The sequence below is a fragment of the Lichtheimia ornata genome (assembly GCF_029851405.1).
Source record: "Lichtheimia ornata isolate CBS 291.66 chromosome Unknown scaffold00039, whole genome shotgun sequence".
Taxonomy (NCBI): Eukaryota; Fungi; Mucoromycota; class Mucoromycetes; order Mucorales; family Lichtheimiaceae; genus Lichtheimia; species Lichtheimia ornata.
This window is the reverse complement of record NW_026695359.1, coordinates 289049-306502: the sequence shown is the minus strand read 5'-3', so window position 1 is coordinate 306502 and position 17454 is coordinate 289049. Positions and strand designations below refer to the sequence as shown.

The 17454-nt window shown below is 43.3% G+C and overlaps 7 protein-coding genes across 7 annotated transcripts; 6 read left to right on the top strand and 1 right to left on the bottom strand.

Moving 5' to 3' along the window:
* Window positions 1-33: 33 nt before the first annotated feature.
* On the top strand, window positions 34-924 carry O0I10_007876 (uncharacterized protein; the record flags this gene model as incomplete). Its single annotated transcript, XM_058487888.1, has 4 exons — window positions 34-330; window positions 393-439; window positions 505-657; window positions 732-924. 4 exons carry the CDS (start codon window positions 34-36, stop codon window positions 922-924), a joined length of 690 nt encoding a protein of 229 aa, XP_058341466.1.
* Window positions 925-1386: 462 nt separating this feature from the next.
* On the top strand, window positions 1387-4941 carry O0I10_007875 (uncharacterized protein; the record flags this gene model as incomplete). Its single annotated transcript, XM_058487887.1, has 7 exons — window positions 1387-1735; window positions 1789-1961; window positions 2027-2118; window positions 2178-2237; window positions 2305-3102; window positions 3157-4303; window positions 4372-4941. 7 exons carry the CDS (start codon window positions 1387-1389, stop codon window positions 4939-4941), a joined length of 3189 nt encoding a protein of 1062 aa, XP_058341465.1.
* Window positions 4942-5172: 231 nt separating this feature from the next.
* O0I10_007874 (uncharacterized protein) lies at window positions 5173-6228 on the top strand (the record flags this gene model as incomplete). Its single annotated transcript, XM_058487886.1, has 5 exons — window positions 5173-5223; window positions 5278-5345; window positions 5395-5620; window positions 5694-6040; window positions 6105-6228. 5 exons carry the CDS (start codon window positions 5173-5175, stop codon window positions 6226-6228), a joined length of 816 nt encoding a protein of 271 aa, XP_058341464.1.
* A 2430-nt stretch (window positions 6229-8658) lies between these two features.
* On the top strand, window positions 8659-10693 carry O0I10_007873 (uncharacterized protein; the record flags this gene model as incomplete). The annotated part of the gene is made up of 9 exons (XM_058487885.1): window positions 8659-8702; window positions 8767-8871; window positions 8938-9002; window positions 9064-9268; window positions 9351-9669; window positions 9738-10077; window positions 10138-10294; window positions 10357-10528; window positions 10589-10693. 9 exons carry the CDS (start codon window positions 8659-8661, stop codon window positions 10691-10693), a joined length of 1512 nt encoding a protein of 503 aa, XP_058341463.1.
* A 191-nt stretch (window positions 10694-10884) lies between these two features.
* Window positions 10885-11448, top strand: O0I10_007872 (uncharacterized protein; the record flags this gene model as incomplete). Its single annotated transcript, XM_058487884.1, has 4 exons — window positions 10885-11007; window positions 11070-11162; window positions 11237-11280; window positions 11346-11448. 4 exons carry the CDS (start codon window positions 10885-10887, stop codon window positions 11446-11448), a joined length of 363 nt encoding a protein of 120 aa, XP_058341462.1.
* A 60-nt stretch (window positions 11449-11508) lies between these two features.
* Window positions 11509-13538, bottom strand: O0I10_007871 (uncharacterized protein; the record flags this gene model as incomplete). The annotated part of the gene is made up of 6 exons (XM_058487883.1): window positions 11509-12075; window positions 12143-12520; window positions 12577-12924; window positions 12994-13117; window positions 13191-13310; window positions 13378-13538. The coding sequence occupies 6 exons, from the start codon at window positions 13536-13538 to the stop codon at window positions 11509-11511; spliced, it is 1698 nt and encodes a 565-aa protein (XP_058341461.1).
* A 2685-nt stretch (window positions 13539-16223) lies between these two features.
* On the top strand, window positions 16224-17413 carry O0I10_007870 (uncharacterized protein; the record flags this gene model as incomplete). The annotated part of the gene is made up of 3 exons (XM_058487882.1): window positions 16224-16521; window positions 16579-16817; window positions 16880-17413. The coding sequence occupies 3 exons, from the start codon at window positions 16224-16226 to the stop codon at window positions 17411-17413; spliced, it is 1071 nt and encodes a 356-aa protein (XP_058341460.1).
* Between the last annotated feature and the right edge of the window lie 41 nt (window positions 17414-17454).

The window sequence follows — 17454 nt, the reverse complement described above, 5'->3', positions numbered from 1 at the left end:
CTCTCGTAGCTTGCTCCGCTTCACATACACATCATGTCAGACTTTGGCGATTTCAATTCCTCCAACGACCCTACTGCCGACTTTCTTGCACGCGAACGTGCCGTTCTTGGCGAAGATGCCGACCTTTTTGCATCGGGTGATGCTACCAACACTTCACCCAGCCTTGAAGCCGACTTGATGACTTCGCCCACCGGTGGTGATGCACTTCCTGTTACATCGCCTGGTGTTTCTTCCGCTATTTCTCCTCAAGGCGTTACTTCTCCAGGTGCCGGTGAATATTCTGCCTTTGAGAGCGAGTTCCCCAAGGCTGAAGAACTCGAGACATCGCAGGTAAATGGTCAATGTACATGTTGAAACGAAGTGCTGTATCTTATCAAACTCTCTCTATATAGGCTTTCCACAAGGCGATGCTTCCTGATGAAGAGCCCGAGGTTGTTCGGTAAGCATATTCTCTTTCTTATGTGATACTATGAGAGATGGATGATTGATTTATAAATGGTGTAGTCAATGGCGTGAGAAGCAAAAGGAATTGATCAAGCAACGTGATGATGAAGCTGAAGAGAAGAAGGCAGAAACTATCAAGAAAGCACGTGAGGACATTGATCGATTCTATGAGGAATACAATGAAAAGAAGCAACGTGCTATTGAGAACAATAGGTAACTTACTCTTTATGGGGTGGCTCAAAAGGATTCATGGGATTGACTCTTTGTGATGATGATGATGATGATAGAGAGCGCGAGGAACAACTTCAAAAGGAACGCGAAGATGCTTCGTCTGCCAATGTTTGGGAACGTGTTGTTCGTGAATTTGATGTGTCCAACGCAAAATCAAGCTTTCACACTCGCGATGTCAGCCGCATGAAACAACTTATGCTTGATCTTAGAAAGGATGCCAATGCTCCTGGTACTATTGTTGATGCTTAAATGCCGACTCATCCAACACACGCACTCGCTCGCACACACACGCACGCACATACACCATCCATATTTGATATATACAACTCGTATTAGTAGCAGCAGCAACCCACCTATTCCATTCTCCACTCGCTACTGTTTTTTTCTTTCTTTTGTCAACCAAAACCGATATCACCACGATTAAAAATGTCATCATTATTGAAAAAGTTGTTGGTTATGGTGGGAAATGGTGCCTTATTGAGGGAGTGATTCACGCACAATGGTGCTCCATAGAGGATGAAACCAAGTGACATCATTTAGTACATGCACACGTTTGCTGAGATGAATTGTAGTGCCAACGCCACCCAATGGGCAACCAAATGCATCTGATTTAGCTAGCTGCATTTTTACTACTGTCGTTCGTTACCCCTTCTTCTTCCTCTCCTCTTCATTTTGTATATATATATACCACTTTCGCATACATACATCATCATGGACGAACCACCACATCATCCACTTGCAACAAGTCCTCCCATTACTGCTGATTACACCTTTCATGATACAACATCAACACAACCTCATCCACCATCCACACCTCAGCCAGTAACAGAAAGTAGAGCCTTTTATCGTGGACGTTCAAAATCCTATGGATGGACCATGGCAGGTTTACCGCCTCGTTTACCCGTTGATTATCAATTTGGTGCCATTGATACACCCACAACACATGCCAACCATGTCCCTTACAAGGCACGCTCTTGGGAACCCACGCTAGAACAAGCCATCAAGGCGATCGTATCCATTAAAGCAAATCATGTGCGCAGCTTTGATACTGAAACATCAGGTGTGTACATGTACGTGTGAGAAAAAGTAGGGACTGACGTCTTGTTTTATTAGGTGGATATACTGCAACGGGTTTCATTGTCGACGCTTCTCGTGGCATCATCCTCACCAATCGCCATGTCGTTTCACCTGCTCCCATTGTCGCTCAAGCAGTGCTGACTAATTATGAAGAAGTCGATCTCAAACCAGTGTACAGAGACCCTGTTCATGATTTTGGATTTATGCAGGTAAACTACTAGTAGTAGAGCTATGTATCATACCCATCTAACAATACCTTTGATCATGTTGGTAGTTTGATCCAAGCAAGGTCAAGTTTATGGAATTGCACGAGATACAACTTAGCCCTGAGCGTGCCAAAGTGGGCTTGGATATCCGCGTCGTTGGGTATGTTGGAGGAACATGGCATTATGCGAAATGATTCGTTATCTAAGTATCTGGATTAGAAATGATGCAGGAGAGAAATTGAGTATCTTGGCTGGTACATTAGCACGTTTGGATCGTCGGTAAGTTACCCACCCCATGAATGCCCTATCATGTGTATATTGATGATGGATTGGAATGGAATGGTAGAGCCCCTGAATATGGCGTTGGCGAATACAATGACTTCAACACATTCTATTTGCAAGCTGCATCTGGTACAAGTGGTGGATCATCGGGTAGTCCTGTACTTGATATTGATGGCCATGCTGTGGCGCTGAATGCCGGTGGAGCAAGCCGTGCCTCATCAAGCTATTATTTGCCTTTGGATCGTGTGAAGCGTGCATTGGGCTATATTCAACAAGGCAAGACCGTTCCACGTGGCACGTTGCAAACCGAATTTGAATACCTTCCTTACAATGAGGTGCGTCGTCTTGGTCTCAAGGCACAAATGGAGGAAAAAGTGCGTACAAGATTCCCAGAGGAAACGGGCATGCTCGTTGTCAAATCACTCCTTCCCAAAGGACCCGCTGATACCAAACTTGTTCCTGGTGATATCGTGATTGGATGTAATGGACATATGGTGCCCCATTTTATTGCATTGTATCAAATCTTGGATGATTCAGTGGGTGATCAAATCAAGTTGACGATTTCGCGTGGCAAAAAGGTGATGGATGTGGAGTTGACGGTGCAGGATTTACATTCCATCACACCGGATCGCTTTGTCGAAGTGGGTGGTGGCATTGTGCATGAATTATCCTATCAGCTGGCCAAGTCTTATTCTCAACCAGTGGGTGGTGTTTACGTTGCTACATCGGGTCACATGTTGGCAAGTGCAAGTGCCTGGCGTAAGAGTATCATTGTCGCTGTCAATAACATACCCACTCCCAATTTGGATGCATTCATTGATGCCATGCAAACACTGCCTGATGGTGCACGCGTACCACTAAGGTAAGCTCTGAAAGTGAATGAGGGTATATATATGCTAATGTTATTATTGCATAGATTTTATCCATTGCATAAGCCATACAAGGATAAGGTGATGGTCATGAATGTGGATCGACACTGGCACAAGTTTCGATTAGCAGTGAGGAATGATTTGACAGGCTTTTGGGAGTATACGGATATGCCACCTCCACCCTTGTCACCACCGCCATACAAACCAGCCACCGCCTCTTTACCACCTGTGGATGCATCAGCCAATTCTCTCACTGCAAAGTTACTACCATCCTTTGTTGCTATTGATTTCTTCTTGCCTTATCTGGTCGATGGAATGAAGGCTACCCAATTCTATGGCCCTGGATTTATCGTCTCCACGGATCCTCCTTTGATTGTGTGTGACCGTGATACAGTGCCTATCAGCGTGGGTGATATTGAGATCACCTTTGCCAACAGCATCATTATCCCTGGCAAGCTCTTATTCCTTCATCCGTTCTACAACTTTGTTGTCTTGACGTATGACCCAGCTCTGATTGGTGATACACCTGTGAAGCCCATTCAATTTGCAAAGGAGGATGTTCAGCTAAGCCAAGGAGATGAGGTCTACTTTACCAGCGTGGCAACCGATAATCAGATTTCGACCAAGAAAGCAACCGTTAGCAGTGTATCCAATATCGGCACACGAGAATGTTCGCCACCACGATGGCGTGCCATGAATGTTGAAGGCATCAAAGTGGATGACGCTATCAATTCTTCATCGCAGGGTGGCCTTTTTACCGATACTGATGGAAATGTCTATGGACTATGGGTCAGCTACTCGACACAAAATGAAAAGGGAAAGGATATGGCATTCATGTCAGGTTTACCTGCATCTTTGGTACGACCTACTCTGGAACGATTTGTGCAGCAATACAAGGAGGGAACAGAAAACCAACAACATGTCGTCTTTAAAGGCTTGGATGTGGAAATGTGGACCATGCGACTTGCAGCAGCACGTACACTGGGATTGAGTGATGAATGGGTGCGCAAAGTTGAACAAAGTGGGAGTACACGCCATTCCTTGCCCTACATTATCAATATTCTCGATGAACGCAGCCCATCCGCCAAGGCACTCAAAGTCGGCGATGTTGTACTTAGTATCAATGATCAATTGGTAACGCGTTTGGCGGATTTGACCAAAGTCATTCATGCTACGGATGATACAGTGGATATGGTATGTTGGTTTTATTTACAAAAGAAAAAGAAGGATTGATAGCTGACGATGACATGATGTACATGTAGGTGATATTGCGTAACGGCAAGGAGATGGATGTCAAGGTTCCCATGAGCGAGTTTAGTGATTATGAGACTACACGTGTGATCCATTGGCAAGGTGCTCTTATCCAAACGCCTTACAAGGCGGTCCTTGAACAAGTTCGCAATGTGCCTGATGGTGTTTATGTATCTTGTACGCTTTATGGTTCTCCTGCCTCCAATGTATTACGACCTGGTGTTTGGATTGTGGAAGTGAATGGCCAACCTGTGCACGACCTTGATTCGTTTTTAAAGGTGGTTCATGCGCATGAAACTGAAATGCTCCGACGTCGACGTCCTTCCTATGTACCCCCAGTGCAACGCAAGAACGCTCCATTGGTAGATGATGGCAAAAACATGACACTGGAGCAAATGGTGCAAGAGAATGAAGATGATGAAGATGATGATAATGACGAAGGCTACATTCGCATCAAGACCATCAGTCGCAATGAAACGGTCCGGGTGGCGGCACTTAAATTAGACTTGCATTATTGGGATACTTGGCAGCTTGTCAAGGATGATGCCTCCATTTGTGGTTGGAAATGCATTGAAGCATAGAAAATGTATTATCTTAAAGTCATCATCCATCATGTACGAGACACAATGAGAATATATTTATATGTCACGCCATCTTGTTATGGGTCGCTTAAACGCACACGTCATCATACGTCATTTTGGTTTTTACCCCTTATGAAACTGAATTGGTGCGGCGCATTGTCGTCAGGTTTACACCATATAAAAGGATCGCCGCATTGGCTCTTTTTGGTTTCTTTTTCAAATAAAACAACAATGGATGGCATTACATACCTCGTTAAAGAACCTTTTCTCTCGTTCATCAAGGTAAGATCCTTACCACGTATATCGATTTCGGGCTAAGATGGCTTCCCAACACAGAATTTGATCGATTCTAAATTGGCTGATGATACCACAAAAACAATCCGTATCCTGGATGTGGGCTGTGGGTATGTGTGAAATTGGATGGTCACTCACTCTTACTAATAATGTACATAGTGATGGCAGCTTTTGCAGACTCTTGGATGCGCACTATCATGACCGAGTAAAGCTTACTGGCATTGATCCAGGCGATGACATTGCTATGGCTATCGAACAATCCAACAAGGCCATTGAATTTTTAAAAGACACGTTTATGAGCTATGCTGACAAGGTCCAAGAGGCATCCTTTGACATGGTTATCTTTACCAAATCGCTTCATCATTGCCCTGATGAGCCAAAAATTGTAAGTATAGACAACTTGGATGGTTAATCAGCAACATGTTTTGGGCGCTAATGTGATGATGATGACTCTGTAGACTGTGGCAAGAGCACGTCAACTCCTTGCACCCAATGGTCTTTTTGTTGCGGAGGAATTATGGACGCACATTATTGATGACGACGAACATTCCCACAGGTGGCTCTTTGATCGTGTGGATCTTTTGCACGCCACAGGTACCATGATCAAAGAAAACGTGCGAAAGGATTTTGTCCCAGCTTTGAATACCCAATTACCACTCGTGGAGCGCTGGCGTATTATTTTAAGTGGCTGCCGAGAGCATACATCCGCTGCATGCAAGCAAGGCATTTTAGACGTGTTTGGTCACGAGAATACGCGTATTACCGAGAATGTGGCACAGCTGCGTGAATTTTGGACAGCTCTCGGGTAAGGTTTACCGAATACCATGTTGCATAGAGAAGAGAGTGGTGTCTTATGCTTCTTTTTTTAGTCTCAAGGATGATGAGAGTGGCAAGGCTGCCATGACAGAATTGATCCAACAAGAGGCACGGGCTGTCTCTAGTAATGAAATCAAGGGCATTGGTATTCTCTTTGTGTGTGAAAATAAGCAATAATAAACGAATGGTTGCATTTGACAAAGTAATAGCAGTGCAATGCAGGATTCATTTTATTACTCCCAAGAAGCAAGTAACCAACAACACTCGAGGAGTGGTTGCTGCGCGTAGATGGCGGGGTTTCGGTCACCATGGCGACGACCTCACAAAAGGAGGTTCGTGGGTTACGCAGTAGTTTTTCTCTTCTTTGCAGCCAGAGATGCTTCTGTTGCATATCGGCCAGTCGTGCACTAGCAGATTGTAAGGCAACAGGTGATGTCGGCCTTAGCACTTGGAAGATTGTGGTGGAAGCCATATCGGATGAGGCTATAAATCCATTGTCAGACTACTGATTTGGTGGAAGCCAAGATGCAGTATGGCTTTGGACTGGCTGCAATGGTTTGGTTTCAATGGGTTGCCATGTTGTCGTGGTTGCTCATTCTCTCAACCTAGATTTCTCATATTTTTATCTTAGATGTTCCCGTTTCCTCAAGCACTTTAGTCGTGGTAACCCAAAGCCTCGTCTCCCTCCATACAATACTCTTCCAAATAAAAGGATGTTTTGCTTTATTCTCTTTGTGGTATTCGTAACTTCAGTAGTCGTCACCATGGCTTGTCAATGATTTAAAATGAACTACCCAATCAATAAAAGCATTGGTTTCTGCAAGCTTTTGATTATTAGCAATGCAGTTAAATGATGATTGCACATGGTTAAGAGGCTGCGTAATTGCATTTGCTATGCTGTGGTGCTCCCATCACTCAGGATGATGACAACAGGCATAATGGCCAAGTTGACAGAGGTACATATGCCGAGGCTTCATTTGTGTGGCTTGCCATAAATTCGGCGAGTTGCTTAAAGCTGGTGATCGATTGATCAAACTTGATGGTTTTTTGGACACGTTGATCTTGCAGCACGAGATGTAACATACGTAGTGTTGATATCGTCTTGGCGTGGAGTTGCTCTCGCGATACATTGTATGCTGAAGGACGCCAGGCTGTAGGTAATCGTTGTTGCTTTATTGCGATGGTTGACGTGTGAATTGTAATTCACGGCGGTGACAGGGTAAAACCCTTTTTGTGCATAATATTTTAATATGAATGACCACTCACGATCGGCGCTAAATTTCGCGTGCTGGCGAATCGATCGGAACGTGAAGGATGATCACCTACAAGGAGTGCCAAATTCCTATCAGACTAAGCATCCTTTTTATATATAGTGATGATAGTTATACCTACCACAACGGGTCCACCGAGGAACACAGCCAAACATCATTAGGCAGCAATGAGCACATCAAGTGGTAAAGCAATAAAGTGAGCTACATGGTAGATGAATGTATGAGTACCCTCATTTTGTGATCGCATAAAGACCATCCTTGAGACTTACTAAAGGCCATTGATGATTGATGATATGAATACAAGTAGAAAGAAAGGACGTATGATAGTGTTGGTGACAACAGCCTTGTTTATATGTGAGTGGGCGTGGGAGTTGTTGTCGTGATGGATCGAACTGATAAAGTGGTCAAGAAGTTGAAGTGATGGAAAACCAGCAGCTGATACATCGACTCGCGGCTTCAAAGGTGATATATTATAGGTGACCTATGTCTCTTTGAAGCATTGGATAGGTTCCACTTTGAATAGTGATCATTGACGGCTACTATTTTTCCGGTTTGGTTTTTTTTTGGTTGGCTTTGCTTACAGACCCCCATAGCTGGCTATGGTTCTATCATCGTTTGATGCACGACCCTTGACTCGATTACATCAGCAATGTGCTATGTGGTTTTACGGTGATACGAACCAGCCTAAATTATGCATCGAATTGACATGGATGATTATTCAGCGGTAATACTATTCCGGGTGATCATCAGGAAGGTAAACATGATGTAGTGTACATGCAACATCAGTATCAGGAGCCCTCAACCATGTGTCCTGCATAGGTGTCGAAACCACCAATATAGGAGTTACTTTTTGTTGGGGATGCATGATCTTATAGTATCGGGTATTGTTTTACCGTCATTACTTTACTCCGTCGTACCTGAAAACATGTCTCATCCTATGCTCTTCATCCAACTCCTTTGAATTCAGCGGATGAACTAGGCAAATAAGCTGCATGTGCGGGGTAATCCAATGGGCCGCTCCTGTTATATTCGGGAGCTGGTACATGTATCTCCTTTGCAAAATGGTTCGTCTTGCATATACAATGGACTAATCGCAGCAAATGAAAGGGGGCTACTTTGGAAACCGAAACTTGCTACTAAGACCGAAATGGCCAAAAATCTGTTACATAAATGAAGATGACAACCCCGCGTCGTTTTCGACCTTTTCACGTTACCCACGCTGATTCATATTATGAGAAGCTGTACGACATGAAGGTAAGCACAATATAAACCAAATTACCCCTGGCACGTTTTTTTAACAGACGTCTTGACTCTTCTTTTTTTTCAACAGATCAACATGGTCCAACAAAAGAAACCAACCGTTGCCATCATTGGAGGCGGGTAAATACAAAAAAAAGCCTAAGATATACCTTGTTATTCATAATACGGACCCCACCATCATCAGCTTTACTGGTATCCAGGCTGCTGTACAGCTTAAAAAACAACTCGGCATTACTGCACAAATCTTTGAATCCACAAAGGACGTGGGAGGCACTTGGCATGTCAACAGGCAAGTGGCGCGATCGGAGAATGTTTTGATTGTTGCATCTTTATTTTCTGACTTTGGAATATTTAGCTATCCCAACTGTGCTTGTGATGTCCCATCCCACCTTTACTCCTTGAGCACTGAAATCAACCCCAGTAAGCAGCAGCATCTCTCGATGATTAAGATAGAGCTTAATACTAAATGGGACATGGCTAGATTGGTCGCAACTTTATAGCGGTCGTGATGAGATTTATGCATATCAACAAGGAATCGCCAAGAAGCACAACTTGTACGCCCAAACCCGGCTCGAGACACGAGTGACCGATGCTACTTGGCTTGATGATGAACGTCAATGGTTGTTGGATCTTCAAGATTGCAGCAGTGAAAATAAGCCTTTGGAGAGCGTCAAATTTGATATCATGTAAGCTTCAAACCTTATTCTACTACAACGCATGGATCATCATCACACACAAATCATTGACATTCATGTGAAAACAAAACAGCTTTGTGAGTGTGGGTTCCATTCGTGTACCCCGAGTACCACAAGAATTCAAAGGCTTCACAGGCCCTATCTTGCATACAGCCCAATGGGATTCCACTGTTGACTTTACAGGCAAACGTGTTGCTATTATCGGAAGCGGTGCCAGTGCTGTACAAACAATCCCTGCATTAGCCGAACAAGCCAAACAAGTTTACAACTATCAACGTACACCCATTTGGTGCAGATTGAGAAATCAATTCTCGTACTCGAGCTTTATGAAGTTCATTTTCCGCTATGTTCCACTTGCGGCACGTTTGTATCGTTTGATGATTTTCCTTCGTGTAAGTCTTGGAGCATGATTTTTTTGGGGGGGGAGGGGACACGGTCATTGATACGGTATGTATCATAGATGGAGTCCAATTATTTGATTTTCGGATACTACAAGAGTTTCCTTGCACGTATGGCACGCAAGAAACTAGAAGGTGAAATGCGTAATCGAATCCTAAAGTCCGGCCGACCTGATCTCGTCGACAAGTTAATTCCTAAATACCCACCCGGTTGTAAGCGTATCGTGGTTACGGATGATTACTTGGAGACGCTTTGTAAGAGCAACGTGGTTGTCGAGACATCACCCATTGAATCGGTGAAGGGTAACACGATCACCACCAAGGATGGTAACCAAGAAGAATTTGATATCTTGTGCCTGGCCACTGGATTTGATGTGCAAGGTTTCTTGGGTCATTTGCAGAGTAAGTTGTCATCATTGGGGGTTGATAGGAAGTACCACATGCATGCTCACATGTATATAGTCAAGGGCAAGGATAAGCAAACGTTGAATGAAGCATGGCACAACAAATTCCCTGATACCTACAAGACCGTCAATGTACATGGTTACCCCAACGCTTTTATTCTTTTAGGTCCATCCAGTCTTCTCGGTCACAATTCGGTCCTTATCATGGCTGAATGGTACGTTTATTTGAAACATGGGATATGGATCATCGAGTCGCTTACAAAAGAATCATCTCTAGTCAAATTAATTATGCTATCCAAACCGTACGATCCATGATCAAGAATAAGATTGCTGCTTTTGAGCCCAAGAAAGAAGCACAGCAAACTTACGTAGCCGGATTAAAGAGTGATCTCGATAAAACGGTTTGGAAGGGTAACTGTACCTCTTGGTATGTCAACAAAGAAGGCGATGTAAGTATAATACATGATAAGAAAAAAGGATGAGAGCTAATGATGGCAATGTTCAACAAGGTCACCGCTCTTTGGTCAAGCACTGTTACACGATTCTGGTGGTTGTTGCGTAAATTCCCTGGTTTCCACAAGGATTACATTACTTATAAGGCAAAGGAACATTAGAAAACGGTCATTGGAAACGAATAGAATGCATGTTTATTTGACTAAGGATGCTATAGGGATGTTGCATTAGAAACGAGAGTGGCGGGGGGTGGAGTTGGGTGTTACTGTATTTATGCAAGTCTAAGAAGCGAGCGAGCCAGTACATCATACATAGTTCCCTCTTTACTCCTCCAATTTCCAATAGCCGTACTATGCCGGTGTCACCACCTGTCCCATCGCCGTCATCTAGTAGTCTAAGCTTTAAAAGCATCGAGCGAGATGAATGTCACAGTCGAGCTGACAAGACAATGGACGAATGGAGCGATTGCCTCAAGGTAGAAGATCTAAGTGATTTCACTTTTTACTTGCAAGAAAAGTAACGGATGTGTGTGTGTAGATGATGCTTAAATACAGTGATCCACGTGATGATTTCCAAAAGACTTTGAAACGTTTCACTCAGGTGGATGGCCATGCAAAGAATACCAAGCAGGTATGTGTATCGGTGTGGGTGATGATGATGATAGGTGATAGTGATACCATCGTGTTGCTAACAGGCATCCATAGTCATTAGAGAAAGCAAATCAAGCATTGGATCAATTATTGGAAAAGTATGCTTGTTGGATACGTAGCAATGATAGAAGCTCAATTTGACATTCCCCATCATGTTGTGTAGGAGACAAGGTATCCTTGGCAGCATCAAGACTTTGCAAGAGACCCAACGAAAATTAGAGCTACAACAACAACACCCAATTATAAAGACAACAATTGATTCATGACGTGATTGATTATCCTTTTTAATGTTGGATCGAGGGATGAGAGGTGAATGGCAAAGTTAACTAGGATGAAAACAAGAAGGATGATGCTGTTATGATGGGTCTTTGTTGCTCAGAGGTATTTCGGGATGATGTTGTCTTTGTTGTCAATGAAGGTGATGATGATGATAATGGTGATGGTGATGATTGTGATGGTGGTGGTGGTGGTGATGATCTTCGCTTGGATGAAGGCGGTGGAATGGAATCATCATCGGGTATCCTGTTCATATCAATACTTCCAAGAGCTGACATTGCGCCTTTCTTTCGTTTCTGCAAAGAGGACGCTGAAGAATGATTCGATTTATCACCAAGAGACATCCTGTTGTTTCTTTCCAAGTTGTTTGACTTGTCTCCAAGAGACACCCTGTTGCTTCTTTCAGAGTTGTTTGACTTGTCTCCAAGAGATATCCTGTTGTTGGTCTTCAAGAACGGTGATGGCTTTTTGTGTGTGTTGCTGGCTAAAGATAGCTGGCTGTTGTGAGAGCTTGTTGTTGCAGTTGCTGCTTTGGTGTTGAAAACTTTGAAGATATCTCTTGCAGTGATATTATTCGTTTCTCGTATAGGCTTGTTGTCCGGCAAAACTGCCCATGGCTAATAAAGAGATATGACCAAAAGTGAGCCTTATTTGAATTTAGCTTCATTGTAACCTTGTACTTACAGGAATGTTCTCTTTGTTGCTTTGGTCAAAGTATTTCCTGATATCCTTGTTGGAAGTAGTGCTGGAGACTGTTTTGATGCTGCTGCTATCGAGGCTGCTGTTGCTATTGCTATTGATTGTGTCGTTGCTTTGCTGAGAATCGAGAGACATGTTGAGATCAGCACATGAAGAAGAGCGGTTGTTGATGATATCAGATGATCCAAGAAACTTCATGTTCTCAGGTTCTACGCCAGCAGGGGGAGAATGAAGGGGGATATAGCGACCAGTGTCTGGATCACACACAAACTGGTAAAGGAACGCGTCATTGGCACATTGAAACTTTTCTTCATAGTCCGGCACATCCTTCATCTTGCCACTTGCGCGGAAATATCGAAAGACCTATATAGAATGAACAATAAGCAAATGATTACATTCATCGACAAGCAAAGACTTACCCCATCGATGGTGCGATAATTCTTTAACAGCTTGTGTGCAATCTTCAAACCGATGCCAGGCAATGATGGCAAATAATCGCAACCGGAGAGAATACACATGTGTCGTATCTTTGTCATGTTCCATCCCCTCATGTCAATTTCAGTGGCGTTCTCCAGGTTTTGTCGACGAATCATCACTCCATGTCCCGATGCATTCATCTTGAAGAAGACCGTATGACAACCAAAAACAAGCAAGTCGGAATCCTCGGTAAGAACAGCATCCACCTTGTTGGTGTTGATCAAGTATGTCAATTGGGCATCTGCTTCATAGGGTGCGATGACATGCGCGATCCGCTTATCCTTGAGAACCTATATGGGTATATACATGGAGGAGAGAGATCAGCCATAGTGTGTATGAAAATGCATGTTATTAAATACCTTGACAATTTGCTGTACCATGCGAGGAGTGATCTCGATTGCCTTTTGAAAATACTCCATAGCTTCTTGTCTTCTTCCTGATGCCAATAGTTCCTTGCCTTTGGATAGAGCGGCTTCTCGACGTCTAGATGGGGGATCATGATGATGATGATGATGAATTAGCTTATTGTAGGAGTATAGGAGATATTTTTATATACCGGCGGCGCTCATCCACTGTGACGGATTTGATGGGTAAGGGATTGCCATCAAAAACAATATATGGTGTAACGCCATTAACCTTGAGTAACTGGATTTGTCGCAGGAAGTATTCAATGTATCTAGGAAACATAGTGCGTATTAGTAGGTTGGTTACTTTGCATGGTAACTTGTAGTAGTAGTATTTACTTTTTGGTATCTTGTTTCAAAGCCAAGTCCAAGGCACAGGCAAACGCGCCTCTGTGAAGCCACACATTGCCATCAACCGCAATGGTCTTGCCCGCGAAATGCTCAAGGTGGGTTGGTTCATGAATCGACTTGATGAGTGGGAGAAGCCCCGTAATACCCATGAGAAAGTAAATGGAAGTGGGGAATAAAGAACAAGAGAGAGGGTAAGAAAAAAAAAACTACAAAGGAGATTGGAACACGCTGATCGGATGCACAACACACACACTCACACACATCCACCACTGGGTTTACTGGGACTTGCTTTTTGGCTCATCATTTCAATCAGTAACAACGACATCGTCTTATCTGCCCATCGGGATGGATACCATATCTACAACCATACATGTAGTGTTATTACATATACTTCATACATAGATCCTCATTCCATCATCCATCATTGGTCCCAAAATATTCCTTGTTGAAAGATACAATCGATCGATAAACAAACTTTACTTACAAAAGGCATCCCGCCAGTGATCGGTTTCACGTACGCAATGAGCATCTTTTCTAGGGTGGAAATGACCTTGGAAGCTATATGACTTCCTTAAGAATCAGCTCTACATAATTAGAGAGGAGGGCGTTCATAAAAGATACTGGGATACGACGTCTCCTAGTCAAGGGTCAGATTTATTCTAAACCCCAATGACTATTTGCTACATGTACAACGATTTGATAATAGTTCAGCCGATATAGAATGTTCGTGATCATGTACGCAGGTTATGAACTTACATTTTTAAGCACCTCGACTAAATGATGATGAATGAATGTTGTTAGGGGTCTTCATAGGTAGAGATCTTTGCTGTCGCCCTTTGCACCCATATGCTGCCAACCTATCCACCCAGTGTTCCTCTTCTCAATATCACACAACGATATCAAGTTGTCCTAAGGAAGGTTTTCACCTACCAGCAGCTTGATTACATCTTCATCCATTGGCCAAGTATGATAAAGTGACAATCGTTTCAACGCTAACATCCCTTTGCAAGGAGCGAAAAACATCCATTGGTGCAAATCCATGGCTGTGATGAAAGACAATCCGTTCGATACTTTCATATACGCGTAGTCGTTATGAACCGAGTCATCAAAAGCTTGTCTATGGGACTGCAGCGAGCATTTAAACACAAATGATGCAAAGTGGAGATGGCTGCCATTGCTTCATATTTAGATGTAGGATAGGATAACATTTTGTGATACGGATGGAGGCAACAAGGGATCTTTACATATGGGATGAGATCTTTTGTTCGCTCACTTTATGCTTAAGTCTTCTGGTGTGGGTCATTCATGTAGACCCCTTGTGCCCTTGTGCCCTTGTGCCCTTGTGCCTTGTAGCAACTTGAATGACACGGGTTACAACATTCGAATTTCCACGTTCATTTCCAACTCTAGTATCTAATGCACTTTAATATTCGTGATCAACGAAAAATGATCGGCTCACGTAGTTGTAAACAACAGAGCATGTCTCCATGTCTTTTCCCGAAAAATGGCCATGTGAGTGATGCAGCAACATTGAATGCTCTTTATGATTGAGCTGCATAATACTACATGCTATTACTATTGATCCCAAAGTTAGACGTCGAAACACGCCAATGGGTAATTGCTATCCCATTATGATGATCGATCTATTACCGTCACCGGATTCATATTAGGTGATCCCTATCGAAACAAAGCTATTGAATCGGAGACATGGCTGTAAGGTTTACGTACCTGATATTTTCAATAACAAAGCCTTTACCGATTGTCAGTAATAGCGTTAAGATAGATCAGCTCATTTTCGATTATGTAACAGCTGACCGGGATACATGCCGCCGAAATGCCATATATGGAAACGTATATCCGATATGAGAGGATCCCTGGTTTTGATTTCTTTCTCTTGGCTCTCTTGGCTTTTTCCATTCATGAATGATCTAAAAAGTCCGATCATGATTGTCACTAATGTATTCGTTGTATGAATGAACACGATTTCATTGCCAATATCATTGACAACAACACCAGTGTGGGTGTTATGTAGACGTGGGAGGATGTGTATTCTCGTATGAGCGCGATATTAATTTATCATGCAGCAAAGTATGCATCGTACAAGGTTAATGGGTTGTGAGTCAAACAAGATTCCGGCTGTCAGTGGCATGACAGCAGCAGCCATGTGGAACGCGGATTGTTGTCCATGAATGTGTCATGGCGGGGTTTTACATACTTGATTTCATTGTGCTCATTATGGGTATGATTCAATAGTAATCATTGTATTCCGGTTGCTATGTTGTCGTACAGGTAAATGATATCGCAAGCGGCACATACATACGGAGCATGGGGTTATGGGTATAAGCGGCTACAATACCAGGAAAAGGGAAAATTCTCTAAAGTCTGGCGTGATTTGTCCAAAATGGCGGCGGAATTTTCTCGCGGTGCTTGGCTCCGTCACCTAAAGGTAATGATAGTCAACATGATGATATGGCACTTTTTTCTTACAAAGAATCAGTGGTGCAGTTAACAGGAGTGCAGATGAATGATTAAGGAGCATTCATGTTAAGGTGCTCGGCAATGGAAGAACCACATCCGTTTAATAATTTGAAGGATCCGGCAGCCTCCTTTTCTTCCAGCCGTGTTCGCCCGCGGGTAATTACATGTGCCGCCATTCATTATGCATATGCAGGCAACGGATCACCTTTCCCCTCTCAGCTCACCCTCTTTTCTTATATAAGCACTATATCCTATCAGCTGCCACACTCACCTATCGCTTTGTTCTTCTTCTCTTTTTTATGAAAACAAGAGTCAATCTTCACACACACCGCTTAAACTATACCCGACGTCGACACATGTATGATGTGTACGATATGGGTAATGTTCACCTTCCAACCATCACCACCACCAACAGTCGCAGCAAAACATCCTCAACTTCTATACCTTTTATACAACTACCGCCACCCATACAAAGCCAGCCACAATTTTCTCCTATGTATGGCAAGGATGCTTCTTCAACATTCACCCATGCTGCCTATCAGAACACACAACGCGCATACCAGCCATGCCTTAAGGAGGCTCAAGGACTGTATCAGGCACTTAACATGTACCATTATACCCATCCAAATGAAAAGCTCAACCCACACTGCATCCGTAAGCATGATTGTTGTTGTCACAATTATATCGACTGACAAAATTTTTGATGTGAAGGACGTTTGGCAAGCTATGTTGTACAAGCATGGGAAGTGGATCCTTCAGAGGCATCCATCACTGAAATTGCATCGTTGATGCACCATTTATTATCTACCACTGCATCCAAGAACGACACCAATGAAGACATGGATACGATTTTGATGGAATATGCACACAAACAGCAGTCCTCCATGCCCACGCCATGTCCAAACCTTACGCTCTTAGTGGCTATACGATATATTGATCGGCTAAAGAAGGTAACACCACACATAAAGACACACCACTCACCATGATATTAATGGCTGACTTTGTATTACAGAGATACGCTCGCATTCGTGGAGCATTCGGATGTAGCTATCGTCTCGTTGTGGTTGCTTACATGATGGCTGCCAAATACATCCATCGCAATCTCCGGCTTGTGATTCCCATACCAACGCTCGTCGATGAACAACAACACATGCATTATGCACGCCTCTCTACCGAACGATCCACATTGAAACAGGAACAACAGCAACAACAACCTCATCGTTATATATCATCATCACCACCAACACCACCGGCATCACCCAATGGTAGTTGTAGTAGCATTCACAGCAGCAGCAACAATACACCATCCCCGCCACCACCAGCAACAACATCATCATCCTTATTATCACCACCATCATCATCCAGTAATAATCAATCGGTCACTCAGCAGGCGTTACGTGCATTGAGAATGGAAATTGAGTTTTTACACTTTCTTCAATACGACTTGACATGTTCCGATCCAACATCGCTAGTTCGTTTGGCACACGAAGATCCCTCCCACCTCCATCATTCTTTTCCATCCTTGTCTTTGAACAATGATGAATAGGTTATGTAGCATTGACGTTTAATGATGACTTTTTGCCAGCT